Genomic DNA, 15,859 nt, shown 5'->3' with positions numbered 1-15,859 from the left:
GATATATATAACTTCCCAATTCCAGCAGCCCTCATGCATCCACAAACCAAGAAGAGGTGCCAAAGTGGAGAGAACGTCTTACACAAGATTTCTCATAACTTTACTTTTTAGACGTCAATCCCAAACACCTTTTTTTGTTCACGGATATTCCAAAAAAAGATTAATCACTGAATATAATACTTTTACAACCCTGCTGCCCCTGTTTGAGCTTCTCTTTGCTCCAGGAGAGTCGTGCACGTTTCTGCTTCATGTTTATCTTTGGTCTTACTTCGTAGATCCACAATTAAAACTGCAGTTTATGCAACCGTCCAAGTGTAGTTGGCGTGGATAAGATAACTATACACTCTGTCCAACACTTATGGACGTAAGAAGCATTTTTCAACGATTATTTTGGACAATTTAATTTGGGTTCATCTCTGCCAGGTGTTACAATTTTTCTACCTCGTTTACTTCGGTTACTTTTTAGTTTGTCAGTCCTTCTATATTTCTTTAAAATCTCACATACCATAGGTTGTAAAACGTTCATTTGAATTGAGTTGGATAGTTTTTTTTTTCTAACTTTAAGAAATGATACGATATTAAACTTCATTTTTTTTTCTTATTTATCACCTTGACTACCCATTTTGAGCAATAAAAGGCTTTTAAAAGAGCATAAAATTATCTGGGCGCCAAGCTCCATACTTGTGACAAGTTATATAGGGTAACAGGTATGCAAATATTTTCGCTACTGTTTAAAATTCACATTCAATGAATAGATTATTCTAATTTTTTGACCCATATAATAAATTTCTCTATTTTTTCCAATGTGTAAATGATTCATAAATTGTTAAAATAATGTTTGAAAAGTTGTTTAAATTGATTTACTCATTCATGAATAACGAGTTTTAGTCTTTTTAATTTGCATGCGTTCATTTTTCCCGACTCAGGGACAAGTTTTGTTCAAACAGTTCTGATATTCTATTATTTTGAATTTGAGTTGTATAATTATTTTCACGTAATAACATCATATTAAAAATATTTCGTTCAGAACTAAACGAGAATACTTTCCAAAGAATCGAAATCCATCTTGTACTAAGTCATTAGAAGAAATTACCATGTTATTAAATGTTTTCCGTTTCTTTCGCTGAAATAATTGTTCCAAAAAAAAAAAAAAAATCTACGTAGATAAATTAAGAGCCATTGTCTGTAAGGATCAGGCAGGTTGTGATTGTTGACATTTTTAATTTTCTTCATTTTTGCAAATGTTGTTCCTTATCATAAATGTAATGTTTATGCAAAATATGAGCTTTGTCTGCCTTACCGTTTTTGGGAAATTAAATTTTTAAAATTTAGGGGGAGTGGCACATTTTTGCGCGTTTTTCAAATTTGCGGATTTTAAAGTTCTTGTTGCTTTAAGTGCCCCTATAATGACATGGATTTTTAAATTCTATACTATTATACGGTTTTCTCAGATACTATTACAGCTGTCAATTCGGTGTCACTGCGAGGTAGACGGCCACAAACTCCGTTTAAAAATGACCGAAAATGAATTTTTTTTTTACTATATTCAATGCCAATTTTCTCAAAGCGCCTTCATGATGATACCAACGTTTTTGCATAAATTCCTAGCTACACTTGCATACAGCAAAAATATGTAATAAAATTGGTGTCACTATAAGGGCGCCAGAAGACATTGGAACTTTTATGTGATAAATTTCACAAAAATGCAAATGTTTAAAATCTAACTACTACTCTCGCCCTCATAGCAGAGATATGAAACTAATTAAGTTTGATAACCAACCTGTTCGTCTAACATATGAACTAAAAAAATCGGTGTCACTCCTATTACTTTCGGAAATATGATCATTCGAAACGAGTATGTTATGGAGTTATTTAAAAAAAAGACTTTTTTAATTCAAATGGCTTTTTGCACGGTTTGTTTTAAACTTTAATATAAAATTACAGTAGTGACACCTAAAATAATATGTTTCTAATGCTTTTTATAAAAAAAAGCTTCATAAAAAGCATCAGAAACACAGTAAATCGATATAGGTACAGATGGACGTATTGTGTAATGTGCATTATAGGCTAAAATAGTCGTACTAATATTCATATTTTTTCAACCATACTAATTTTTTGTCCGTTATTTATATTAAAAATGCAACTATTTATAACATAATGTCTTAAATAGTGATGAACACAATGTATTATATAGCGAGCACTCAGAGCACTCAGAATCTGAAACATATTTTGAGGATGACGTAGACTAAAACAAAGAAAACATAAAAATCAAATCACCCAGTTTCAGAAAGACGGTCATCTCTTATTGATATCTGGTAATTTTGAAGCACTAAAGCTTGGGAAAACATGGTATCCCGGAGAAATAGTAGAAGTTGACCATTTGCTAATCTGAATAAAACTAGCCCCCTCATAGCAGAGATCTGAAACTAATTAAGTTTGATAACCAACACGTTTGTCTAACATTTGAACTAATAAAATTAGTGTCACTCCTACTACTTTTAGAAATATAACCATTCGAAGTTAGTATGTTGTGATGCATTTTTTTTTTTTCATTTATTATTATTTTTTTCATTTATTTTATTTGTTTATTTATGTATTTTGTTGATTTAATCTTATCACACCCAGATAGTGTTTTGACCATATTTATTTTTAATTTATTACAAAGAAGCAACGTTTAACATAAACAGCTTTGGGCAGTAAGAGCGTCTTTATCTTGAATAAAAAATGCTCATTTTGATAAATAATAATTTTTTTGAAATGCTCGTACAGGTGGATCTATTGTGCATAATATGTTTAGATTATCATACCAATACTCGCCTTTTTACCAGTCAAATAAATTTATTTATTCCAATCCTTCTTGCCATGCATTTGACCTTTACTTGCAAATGATCAACTTCTACTATTTCTCCGGGATACCATGTTTTCCCAAGCTTTAGTGCTTCAAAATTACGAGATATCAATAAGAAATGACCGTCTTTCTGAAACTGGGTGATTTGATTTTTTATGTTTTCTTTGTTTTAGTCTACGTCATCCTCAAAATATGTTTCAGATTCTGAATGCTTGCTATATAATACATTATGTTCATCACTATTTAAGACATTATGTTATAAATAGTTGCATTTTTAATATAAATAACAGATAAAAAGTATGGTTGAAAAAATATGAATATTAGTACGACTATTTTAGCCTATAATGCACATTACACAATACGTCCATCTGTACCTATATCGATTTACTGTGTTTCTGATGCTTTTTATAAAGCTTTTTTTTATATATAAAAAGCATTAGAAACATATTATTTTAGGTGTCACTACTGTAATTTTACATTAAAGTTTAAAACAAACCGTGCAAAAAGCCATTCGAATTAAAAAAGTCTTTTTTTTAAATAACTCCATAACATACTAGTTTCGAATGATTATATTTCCGAAAGTAATAGGAGTGACACCGATTTTTTTAGTTCATATGTTTGACGAACATGTTGGTTATCAAACTGAATTAGTTTCAGATCTCTGCTATGAGGGCGAGAGTAGTAGTTAGATTTTAAACATTTGCATTTTTGTGAAATTTATCACATAAAAGTTCCAATATCTTCTGGCGCCCTTATAGTGACACCAATTTTATTACCTATTTTTGATGTATGCAAGTGTAGCTAGGAATTTATGCAAAAACGTAGGTATCATCATGAAGGCGCTTTGAGAAAATTGGCATTAAATATAGTAAAAAAAATCATTTTCGGTCATTTTTAAACGGAGTTTGTGGCCGTCGCCCTCGTAGTGACACCGATTTAACAGCTGTAATAGTATCTGAGAAGACAATATAATAGTATAGAATTGAAAAATCCATGTCATTATAGGGGCACTTAAAGCAACAAGAACTTTAAAATCCGCAAATTTGAAAAACACGCAAAAATGTGCCACGCCCCCTAAATTTAAAAATTTCCCAAAAACGGTAAGGCAGAGAAAGCTCATGTTTTGCACAAACATTACATTCATGATAAGGAACAACATATGTAAAAATAAGAAAAATTAAAAATGTCAACAATCACAAATGCCGTAAACTGCCTGATTCTTACAGACAGTGGCTCTTAAACAACAGATGATAGTAAATTTGTTCTTATATGTTTTTTTTATTAGCCATGGTTCAGTATATCCCATCAGTAAAAATTTATAATAAGAATTTGTAATTGTGAATCTTGGGTTGATTGTGTGGGAAAATAAATGCATACACGCTTAAAACAATGCCTTTAACGGAAATGTTTTTAAGAGGTTTAACTATTGAAAGATAATTCCTTTATCTTTTTAAAATTCTTTTAATACGCTGCTAAATGAAAAAAACCACGCAGCAGCTAAATGTAAAAAACAAACAAACCAATTATATCTAAAACGAAATCTGTTTCAGTTTTACAACATGACATTCAGAATGACCAGTTTGATGACACTACCCAAAATGCATCCTGCATACGACATAGAATAAGTCAGAATGCGAGATATTTTTGAATCTACCAAATATTAGGTAAAACAGCATTTTTTTTATAGAAAAGTAATTTTCTTGCTTCTTGCAGGATGCTAAGAGTTGAGCCTCCGTTTTTGCAGCAGTAAAAAAACAATATTTTACTCATTTTTTTTTCTAATAACAAAATTGTATATTGCTGACTCTAGGTGGTTTTATACTGCAAAATGAAAACCAAAAATTCAGGAACAACGAAAATGAAATTTCGGGATAATTTTACACTTCCAAAGGTGTGGTGTGTAAAATGTTTACACTCATTTTATAACTATTACACATACGTTTGCGTAGTTAGTAATAAAAAGCAAAGTTTTGCTAATTAATTAAAAATAATATGTAATTATTAAAATTAAGTATTTATTTTCAAAGTTAGGGGTTGCACGTTTCATATAAATAGTTTTGTTACTTATTCATCGCAACAACTCAACCATTTTAGGATTCGAACACACAAAGGTGGTCATCCGGTTGGCTCGTAGTATACAACGGCTGGAGAAGAAGCAGACGAAAATATTTGGAAGGAACGTGTGCGACGCGAAACGGAATTGGAAACTGGACCAATGAGCCTTGCACCAGGAAATTTCCTTTTGTTTGCGAAATTTCTAGTGGTAACATTTTGTTTCTTGTGATTAAAAACTTTTTTTGGAATCTAAAAAGCTAAAGTTTTCACGGCAATAACGTAACTGACTTTTTTCGTTGTCGAGCGCCGTTCATCGAGAATGTTTTAACTGATATTTCCCCTAGTATGTATCAGGCATCTAGGGTATCGTTCAGGTTACTTCAGAACACAAATGTATTCGAAGTGCAAGAGTGCGCCATAAGAATAGCGGTCTTAGTTTTTATTGGATAGGGTACCAGACTCCAATCGAATGTTATTCCCGTCATTGGTCTATCTCCTTTTGTCTTCTGATTGGTTTTTGTCAGGCGCGTTCCATCGAGAATGTTTCTAATTGACGTTTTGCCTGGAATGTTTGCGGTTACTTCAGAACAGAAATGAATTCGAAATAGAAGTGTGTGCCACAAAGATCTCGGTCTGAGGGCTATTGGATAGTGTATCTATCTCAGATTTAATGTTATTCATTCTCATTGGCCTATCATCTTTGGTCTTCTGATTGGCTTGCCTCTTTTGTCTTGAGAGGACATCTAAGAAATAAGGATAGAGATCAAGATCCACATGGATTTCACTTTCGAGCTCTGGATTTTTCTTTCGAGTTCATTTGAGGCAGTGCGAAGCAAAGGGATTAAAGTGACAAAAGTAAAAATTTGGAGATATCCAGACAAATGGTAGGTGAGCCTCTCCTCTGTCTTAGGGCAAGACATAGTTCTAGTAGCTCTGGTAGGCGCTGCTATACTTTAGAAAAAAAATTCAATGAAAGCCTACCTAAAGGCCATGTCACACGTAACGAAATTCGCTCAACTTATCCGTTCAACTTCAAGCTTTCATTCAACCTTCTCTTGGAGAAGTTGAACAGGGTTGCCAGGCTCTCAAACGAAGGGTTGATCCTAAACGTGGCTTCTGTCTACAATTTTAGGCGAGTTAGCACAATACGAGTTAGCACAAATTCAAAAAAACACTCTGAGCGATGTTTTTTGGATTTAAAGGGGTTTTTTTTCTACAATTTATTTCAAAACTGTAAATAAATTTCAGTTTTGAAAGTTGCAATCTTTCGAAATTGTGAAAAAGTGATTTATAAACATCTTGATTTTACTAGCTCAGCGGTTCCCAACCAATGGGCCGCGGCCCACAAGTGGGCCGCGATCAGCGTGTGACTGGGCCGTGGACACTGGTCGAGAATCAGAACCAAAATAAATCTTGGGGTCTCAATTTCCGTCCTTTGCGAAAATTTCACTTTTTAAATGTATCGTCACTCAAAAGCCAATAACTAATAGCCAATAAGGAACTTGAAGATTAAGATTTTTCATATTTCTTGGGAACTTTCCCCTACAATAGAAGATGAAATCTAATGAATCAGAAACTCCTTCAAAGAAAATTGTCCAAAGAAACTAGTATTAGCTTCAAACTTCAAGTTAGAAATGCTCTTCCTTTGTTGAACTATGGCATGACTAACCAGTGTATTGAGACACTTGAGGGGCTTTTCGACAAAATACCTATTTGATTGAGACTTTTGATTGCAGTTTTTAAAAAAAATCATATAGAAATGCATTCAATGTTACGAGTTATTTGAGACTAAAACTATCCATGTTTAAACCAGATATCAACTCTCTGGTGGAGAAAAAGCAGCGTATTCGATGGAGCTTTAGCTTAGATGACTTGTTTTTGAGTTTTCTTACAGCTATGCCAACTAAGTGAATGTTAAAAAGTTATTTTCTTTCTTAAAAAATATTTTGGAAAATTGTTCTTTACAGTATATTTACATCAGTGGTGCAACATGAGGGGAAAAGGACTCTTCAGAACTCCTTCTTTTTAACTCACTTTTAATCCTAATACGGTATATTATTTACACTTCAGGACAGTTATGAGCAGATGCCCCCCCCCCCCCTCAGAAGGTAAATTATGGCTGCGCAAATAATATATAGTACTTAGTGGGCCTCAATGGTGTTTTCTACGAAATTGGTGGGCCGCACAACTAAAAAGGTTGGGAACCGCTGTACTAGCTCAATGCAGCGATAACAGCCCTTTTACCTAATAACTATGAGTAAAAGCAGGCCTTGATCTATAAATTTTGATCCCCCCTCCTCCCCGGATAAGAATTGAATAAAAACATGGAAGCTTTTCTTCACATTTTTTTTTATTTTAAATTCAATATTATTATTTATTTTTGTTTTAACTCGCTATTTTGATTTTCATACAAGGTTTTTTTTTTTTTTTTTTTTTTTTTTTGCTTTTGAAGGAGTTTGAAATTCTTCACTCCTGATTTTTCTTTTTCTCATTTTGCGTATAAGTTCATTACAAAATCAATGTATCATATAAAACTTTTTACAATAAAAAATTTTGTTTTATTCATCTTTCTGGGTCCAATAGCAAGTTTTTTTTTTTTTTTGCAAATGTAGGTAACTCCTATGTAACTATTACGTTTTTTACACTTTGATTAGTCTTGCTGCTTTTCATAATGTAATTAAAGGTTTTTTTGAATAATTTTATTTGAAACGGACATTTTCGTGTCTCATTTAACAATTATGTATTTATTTCACATTTGCTGATTTTCCAAAATAAAATCTTTCAATTATCCTGATACTTTACAGAAATGTCCCTAGAGCGTTTGCAAGTTCGAAGATTTAAGTGTATTCGTTTATTTAAAAAGTTTTCCAATTTCTTGGGTCGTAGCCCCCCCCCCCCCCCCCCCCCCGCCTGCAGGCATGCAGATGTAGACCTGAGTAAGAGTCGATATTTATAAATAATTTGTCTATTAATGTAAAAGTTGTGATTTTTAAACCAGTAGTCTTGTCTACCATTTTAAAATATGTGACAAAAATTTAATAACAGCAATTATAAATCAAGTAAACGAACATTTCTGAGTTATTACTTTTAAACACTTATCTGCCCAAAACCTGACTAAAAAATTTGTATTTACTATAAAATCACTACAACAAATAATTCTCAGTTTAAGATATTTTGATTTCATACACTAAAGGAAACTTTTCGACTGTTTTAGATAAAAAAAAATATATGTTTAATAAAAAAATCCCAAACAGAATGTTGATTCGACAAGCTGCTTGTCTGTAGAATGAGAGAGATGAACAAAAGAGCTACGAATCGTATAGGATAAAAAAGTATTGGAAATAGCAGTATATTGAATAGTAACAATAATAATGACTATTTATTCCTTTAATTTTTTAAAGCTGAAAGTGCAAGGCAATGCATACATTTGTCTAGTTTAATTTGCAAACTTTAGTAAAATTTGCATCTTTAGTCAACATTTACATTTATTCCCACTCTAAATCTTTTCTCCTCAAAGCATGCAGTGATAAAATACTAATTTCAAATCCTTTTGCACACCATGTCCATTTCTAAGTTTGGAATTGATCAATTCAAAACTGGAGAATATCCTCTCTATTGATGCTGAACAGGGGTATATTGTTTTGTCTAAAACTTTCCCATCATACTTTTGCTGAGACATCCTGAATTGAGCGATAACCGCTACAAAAGCTATTAGAGTTGGTATTTAAGTTTTTGACACTTATGTCTTTGGTTGTATCAAGCAACTATTAGTTCCTCTATAAACAGAGAATAGTTATATTAGAGAAAAATTTAATAACATAAAAAAAGTAAATAGTACCATTCAAAATATTTAGATACTATTATACTTAACTATTGAGTGCTGGTCAACTGTTTCACTTTTACTCAAAAGAAAAGAGACATTGCATAAATTCTTTCCCAGAAAGATTTTTTGATTGATAAAATTAATTGTATCTAATTGTTACAAATAAATAAAGTTATTAAAAAGTTTAAAACAAAACTACTTTGAAAACAAGATGTAACAGTTTTAATATCCATAACTACTTTTACAATGTAACAAATTTACAAGAAAATTTATCAATTAATTTTAATCAAACTTATTAATTGAACTATTAATTTTATTGATTTTATGTGAAATAATTTTTCAGCATCAGGAAACCATATGTGTTTATAAAAATTATCAATGTCAGTATTGGAGTTTTCAACAGGTCATGTCAAAAACAGGTTTTTTTTTTTTTTAAGTCAAAAACCCAAGCTCGTCTATGCATTATTATTTTGCTATTGAATGTACACCAAGTGTAGTTGTTAAAATAGAAATCTTTTTAGCAATACACAAAAAGTGAAATAAAAAAATTTTCTACTTTTATATATACATGCTACTGTTTTTACATGAAACCTCTGTACATAACCCTTTTTACTTTATCTTTCCAACACATGCACATGAAATTTATTACTTTAAAAAAAATCAAAACTTAAAATTTTAAATAGTGAAGAGTATAAAGTACTTATTGCATAGTTTACATTGTAGTTACATAGAACGCAAAAATACTAACTTTTCTACTGATTTAGGCAGGTTTGTACTACTTTTCATAGTTTGAAAAATTGGACTTAAAATGGTTCTATTGATTAAATTGAGTCATGCAGTTACATTCAATTAAGTAAGAAATGTGAGTTGTTTTACTTTTGTTCTCTGAGAAGAACAATGCTTCATAGATGTTTTTACAGAGCATACTGAAAGAACATTATCTTTTATAATATGTACCAAGAAAGAAAAAAAAATTCAAAACTGGTTCATTTTTCTTAGTATTCAATTCTTTAAGAGAAACTGACACATAAAATTTATACATAAACTTTATTTACAATAAGTTACATACACACACACTCATATGTATTAATATATAATTTCAATTACATTTCAAAATTCAACAATAATTAACTTCGGCCTGGTACAAACATTTTTTGACTGCAACCTCTATAACTGCATCTGTACACAATCACATGAAATTCTTTCTCACATAATCTAAAATTATAAAAACAAATTAGACAAGTATATATAACACGAATATTATACAGGGAAGAGGACAGGCAAAGTACCCCCTAGCTTTTATGAAATCAATGTTTTTCCGTAACGTATAGGCATGGTGTGTGTGCTGTTTTTAAACAATCAACCAATTGCTTCACTTGAACGCAGTTGATGGATCTTTTGATTTTCCGACCCAGGATCATGTGAGCTCTACTGTCCATTGGCATCAGCTCCCCCTGAGTGGTGGTATCCATGCTGCCCTACATGTACACACACAAGTGACTACATAAACAGATGCACCTACACCCACACAAGCCACCACCCAGGAGGAGGAACATGCTCGCAGAGGTTGATTGTGTAAAGTAGAGAGGGTCGGATATAAATAAAGTTGATTTCGGGAACAAGAACCAGTAGTAGAAGCAAGAAACCCAACGAGTAGGGTCCTAACACAGCTCGTGTTTGCGAAAAGCATAATTTGAATTCAATATGTCAAAATGCAATTTTTCATTTTATCTATTCATTTTGATAAAATATGCATACAGTATGCATTTACCTCTTCTAGGGGCAAGGGAGGCAAAGGTATGTACTAAATTAATATTAACATTAATATTCTAAAGATGTATTGCAATAACAGCTCACTGTGTCTGCGATACAAAGAAATAACTTCAAGTTAAAAAAAACAGCTACATTTTAAAGAACAAGCATTAATGCAGATGTATTACATTAGTTGAAAAGCTATTTTAAAGGTTTTGTTTCAAGCATAAGTAGCTATTCAACCAATTTCAACTAAAAGTCTCTTCTCTAATTACTGTTCTTAGGAACATTAAGTAAAATCAAGTAAACATTTCAATTCAGCAGAAAACTTATCAGCAGTAAGTTACCTCCCCTAACCCAGAGTTAAGGCAGAACCACATGTAATCGACCAGACAGCCTGGTTATCATATCCAGAGACTGCAGTTTCGTTCTTATTAGAACTCATCAGTCCGGAAGAGCGAATAACCGAGCTGGAGGCAGATGTCATCTCACCGAGACCATCTGCCTCCAGCCTCTGGATGCGATAACCGGGTGTCTGGTATTTTACATGCAGAAGAAAACTTAAGTAAAAGATGATAATTGGTAGCACAATAAATGTGTTGTTATTAATAACAATTGATCTATGATATGTATTACTTAAATGTTTAGGGCACAGAAGCTAAACATTTATTTCATTTATTCATTTGTTTATTTTTTGTGCATATTTCTATTGCATGAATTTTATTTATTAAAGAAGAGGAACTTTTGTTACTGTTAAATGTTTGGAAAGTGAAGCTTATCTATGAATTAATTTTTAACTTTGTGTATGTGTTATTTGGCCAGCTTTGATGCACTATAACTCTGATACCAGTTGAATCTCAGTCACCAAATTGTAATCATAGGTTCATATAATAAAAAAGTGCTACCTGCATCAATTTCAATGTTTGTCACTCGGTCCCTCTTGAACTATTTCGTTTTAAACTTTGCGAAAATGCAATATTTGGGAAACTTTAATGGCCTATAACTCTAGTACCAGTTGAGTCTCAGTCATCAAATTCTAATCATATTTTCATGCCATAAAAAGGTGTTACCTGTATCAATTTCATAATTTTTTACTCAGTCCCTTTTGAGATATTTGACTTTAAACTTTACCAAAATTCGATTTTTTCCATTTTTGAAAAAGTTTGCAAAAAAAGGACAAAGTTCTCAAGTTTAAAATTTCTACAACAAGTAGTCCTATATTATATCTACACAAGAAAAAAAACTAGAGCTGAGACTCTCCTCCTTTTACTATTTTTGTAGCACTAAAACTCGTATTTTGTGCTAATTTTCAATTTGTAATTGTTCATTTTTTTCTTCACTTATCTCACCATTTAAATAATATTTTGAGAGCAAAACGTATTTAGGGCATCCTTCTGGTGATGTAGGACTTTGTTTTGTCCTGATAGCTGTAAAATTAACCGAGTTAGATTGCATTTACGTAAAACTTGTTTTTGATCCAAAAACGAAAACTAAGCAAACTTAAAGTGGCGGGTTAAAAAAAAAAGTATGAGCCTAAAAAATTTTCTTTCAACACTTTTGAACTCACCTAGTAGTGAGAATTAACTCGTACAAAAAATAAGATGTCGAGCAACACGGCCTGGGTGATTTCTACTGGATTGACCCATTACCGTTGCTCTGCTTCAGATTGTTTACAAACATTCATTGATTTGGCAAGATTACATACTACGAGATTGGCGAATTTGGCTAGAAAATTCTTACGACGACTTTAAACTAGAAATCGACCTTTTAACACAATAATAAGGTGGAGGTTTATGAAATATTACGTTTTATACTTGTTTTTAACAAAAAATAGTAATAATAACTCACCTGAAGTTATTCTAGTAGTTTATTCCATTCCTTGCACGCGCTGTTGATGTTGTTACAGGCGGCCATGTTGTATTTTGACGTCACAGGTCAAAGGATTGCTTCCTCCTGATTGGCTGAAAGTTGAGGTTGCTCCAACTTTTTTGCCGAGAAGATAAAAAGTTGAACGGAATATGTTCAACCTCAGAAAGCATAGCACACGTGGATTTTCCGGTCGGAATTCGCTCTCGCGGTTGAGTCGAACCGAAGTTGATCGTCAGGTTGAACTAGAGCCGCTATATAGACAGGCCGACGCATCAGCTTAAGTTTAGCCATTTTGGATCGGATTTTTCATTGTTGCACTGCTAGGGTTACCACAGCAAAGTTTCGGATTTCGCCAAATTTGCAGAAAATTCACGTGCGCTAATAATAGCTCACAATGAACAATCACCAAACGCGATAACTCGCCAGAAAAGACAACCACTCAAATACGCGCTCCGATCCAAAATGGCTAATCTTAAGCTGATGCGTCGGCTCGTATACATAGGGACCTTAGGTTGAACGAATTTCGCTACGTGTGACATGGCCTTAAGACCTTATCTTTAAGAGCCATTGTCTGTAAGAATCGAGCAGTTTACGGCATTTGTGATTGTTGACATTTTTAATTTTTCTTATTTTCACATATGTTGTTCCTTATCAGAAATGTAATGTTTGTGCAAAATATGAGCTTTGTCTGCCTTACCGTTTTTGAGGAATTAAAGTTTTAAATTTAGGGGGCGTGGCACATTTTTGCGTGTTTTTCAAATTTGCAGATTTTAAAGTTCATGTTGCTTTAAGCGCCCCTATAATGATTTGGATTTTTAAATTCTATACTATTATATAGTCTTCTTAGATACTATTACAGCTGTCAAATCGGTGTCACTGCGAGGGCGACGGCCACGAACTCCGTTTAAAAATGACCGAAAATTAATTTTTTTACTACATTTAATGCCAATTTTCTCAAAGCGCCTTCATGATGACACCAACGTTTTTACATAAATTCCTAGCTACACTTGCATACATCAAAAATATGAAATAAAATTGGTGTTACTATAAGGGCGCCAGAAGATATTGGAACTTTTATGTGATAAATTTCACAAAAATGCAAATGTTTAAAACCTAACTAATACTCACGCCCTCATAGCTCAGATCTGAAACTAATTAAGTTTGATAACCAATATGTTCGTCTAACATATGAACTAAAAAAACGGTGTCACTCCTATTACTTTCGAAAATATAATCATTCGAAATTAGTATGTTATGGAGTTATTTAAAAAAAGACTTTTCTAATTCGAATGGCTTTTTGCACGGTTTGTTTTAAACTTTAATTTACAATTACAGTAGTGACACCTAAAATAATGTGTTTCTAATGCTTTTTATAAAAAAAAAGCTTTATAAAAAGCATCAGAAACACAGTAAATCGATATAACTACATATGAACGTATTGTGTAATGTGCATCATAGGCTAAAATAGTCGTACTAATATTCATATTTTTCAACCATACTAATTTTTTATCTGTTATTTGTTTTAAAAATGCAACTATTTATAACATAATATCTTAAATAGTTATAAACATAATGTATTATATAGCGAGCATTCAGAATCTGAAACATAATTTGAGGATGACGTAGCCTAAAACAAAGAAAACATAAAAAATCAAATCACCCAGTTTCAGAAAGACGGTCAACTCTTATTGATATCTGGTAATTTTGTAGCATTAAAGCTTGGGAAAACATGGTATCCCGAAGAAATGGTAGAAGTTGACCATTTGCAAGTAAAGGTCAAATGCATAGCAAGAAGGATTGGAATAAATAAATTTATTTCACTGGAAAAAAGGCAAGTATTGGTATGAGAATCTAAACATATTATGCACAATAGATCCACCTGTACCTATATCAAAACGAGCATTTTCTATTCACGATAAAGACGCTTTTACTGCCCAAAGCTGTTTAGGTTGAACGTTAATTCTTTTTAATAAATTAAAAATAAATATGGTAAAAAACACTATCTAGGTGTAATAAGATTAAATTAACAAGATACATAAATAAACAAATAAAATAAATTAAAAAATAATAATAATAAATAAAAAAAAAACACCACAACATACTAGCTTCGAATGATTATATTTCCAAAAGTAGTAGGAGTGACAATAATTTTATTAGTGCAAATGTTAGACAAACATGTTGGTTAATTAGTTTCAGACCTCTGCTATGAGGGGGCTAGTTGTATTCAGATAAGCAAATGGTCAACTTCTACTACTTCTCCGGGATACCATGCTTTCCCAAGCTTTAGTGCTACAAAATTACCAGATATCAATAAGAAATGACCGTTTTTCTGAAACTGGGTGATTTGATTTTTTATGTTTTCTTTGTTTTCGTCTACGTCATCCTCAAATTATGTTTCAGATTCTGAATGCTCGCTATATAATATATTATGTTTATAACTCTTTAAGACATTATGTTGTAAATAGTTGCATTTTTAATATAAATAAAAGATAAAAAAAATAGTATGGTTGAAAAAATATGAATATTAGTACGACTATTTTAGCTTATAAGGCACATTACACAATACGTCCATCTTTACCTATATCGATTTACTGTGTTTCTAATGCTTTTTATAAAGCTTTTTTTTATGAAAAGCATTAGAGACATATTATTTTAGGTGTCACTACTGTAATTTTATATTAAAGTTTAAAACAAACCGTGCAAAAAGCCATTCGAATTAAAAAAGTCTTTTTTTAAATAACATAGCGCACTAATTTCGAATGATTATATTTTCAAAAGTAATAGGAGTGACACCGTGTTTTTTAGTTCATATGTCAGACGAACATGTTGGTTATCAAACTTAATTAGTTTTAGATCTCTGCTATGAGGGCGAGGGTAGTAGTTAGGTTTTAAACATTTGCATTTTTGTGAAATTCATCACACAAAAGTTCCAATATCTTCTGACGCCCTTATAGTGACACCAATTTTATTACATATTTTTGATGTATGCAAGTGTAGCTAGGAATTTATGTAAAAACGTTGGTGTCATCATGAAGGCGCTTTGAGAAAATTGGCATTGAATGTAGTAAAAAAATTCATTTTCGGTCATTTTTAAACGGAGTTCGTGGCCGTCGCCCTCGTAGTGACACCGATTTGACAGCTGTAATAGTATCTAAGAAGACCATATAATAGTATAGACTTTAAAAATCCATGTCATTATAGGGGCACTTAAAGCAACAAGAAATTTAAAATCTGAAAATTTGAAGAACACGCAAAAATGTGCCACGCCCCTTAAATTAAAAAATTTAACTTCTCAAAAACGGTAAGGCAGACAAAGCTCATATTTTTCACAAACATTACATTCATGATAAGGAACAACATTTGCAAAAATAAAGAAAATTAAAAATGTCAACAATCACAACCTGCCTGATCCTTACAGACAATGGCTCTTAACCCTTTTAATGGGCGCGTCTTTAAATTTTTAGAAATCTTATGAAAAAACACTATGAGTGGGTTTATTTGATCATCTAGAC

At 32.0% G+C, this 15,859-nt stretch overlaps 1 protein-coding gene across 1 annotated transcript in view; it reads left to right on the top strand.

Annotated features, from left to right (window-relative positions):
- LOC129217678 (C-type mannose receptor 2-like) overlaps positions 1 to 15,859 on the top strand; it is a 55,187-nt gene that overhangs the window by 25,496 nt on the left and 13,832 nt on the right. The window contains exon 7 of the mRNA XM_054852009.1: positions 4,943 to 5,111. Coding sequence (XP_054707984.1) covers positions 4,943 to 5,111 — 169 coding nt within the window. The remainder of the gene's footprint in view (positions 1 to 4,942; positions 5,112 to 15,859) is intronic.

Source organism: Uloborus diversus, chromosome 2 (assembly GCF_026930045.1).
Source record: "Uloborus diversus isolate 005 chromosome 2, Udiv.v.3.1, whole genome shotgun sequence".
NCBI classification, from domain to species: domain Eukaryota; kingdom Metazoa; phylum Arthropoda; class Arachnida; order Araneae; family Uloboridae; genus Uloborus; species Uloborus diversus.
The sequence above is the reverse complement of the archived record's forward strand: the minus strand, read 5'-3'. Positions and strand labels throughout refer to the sequence as shown.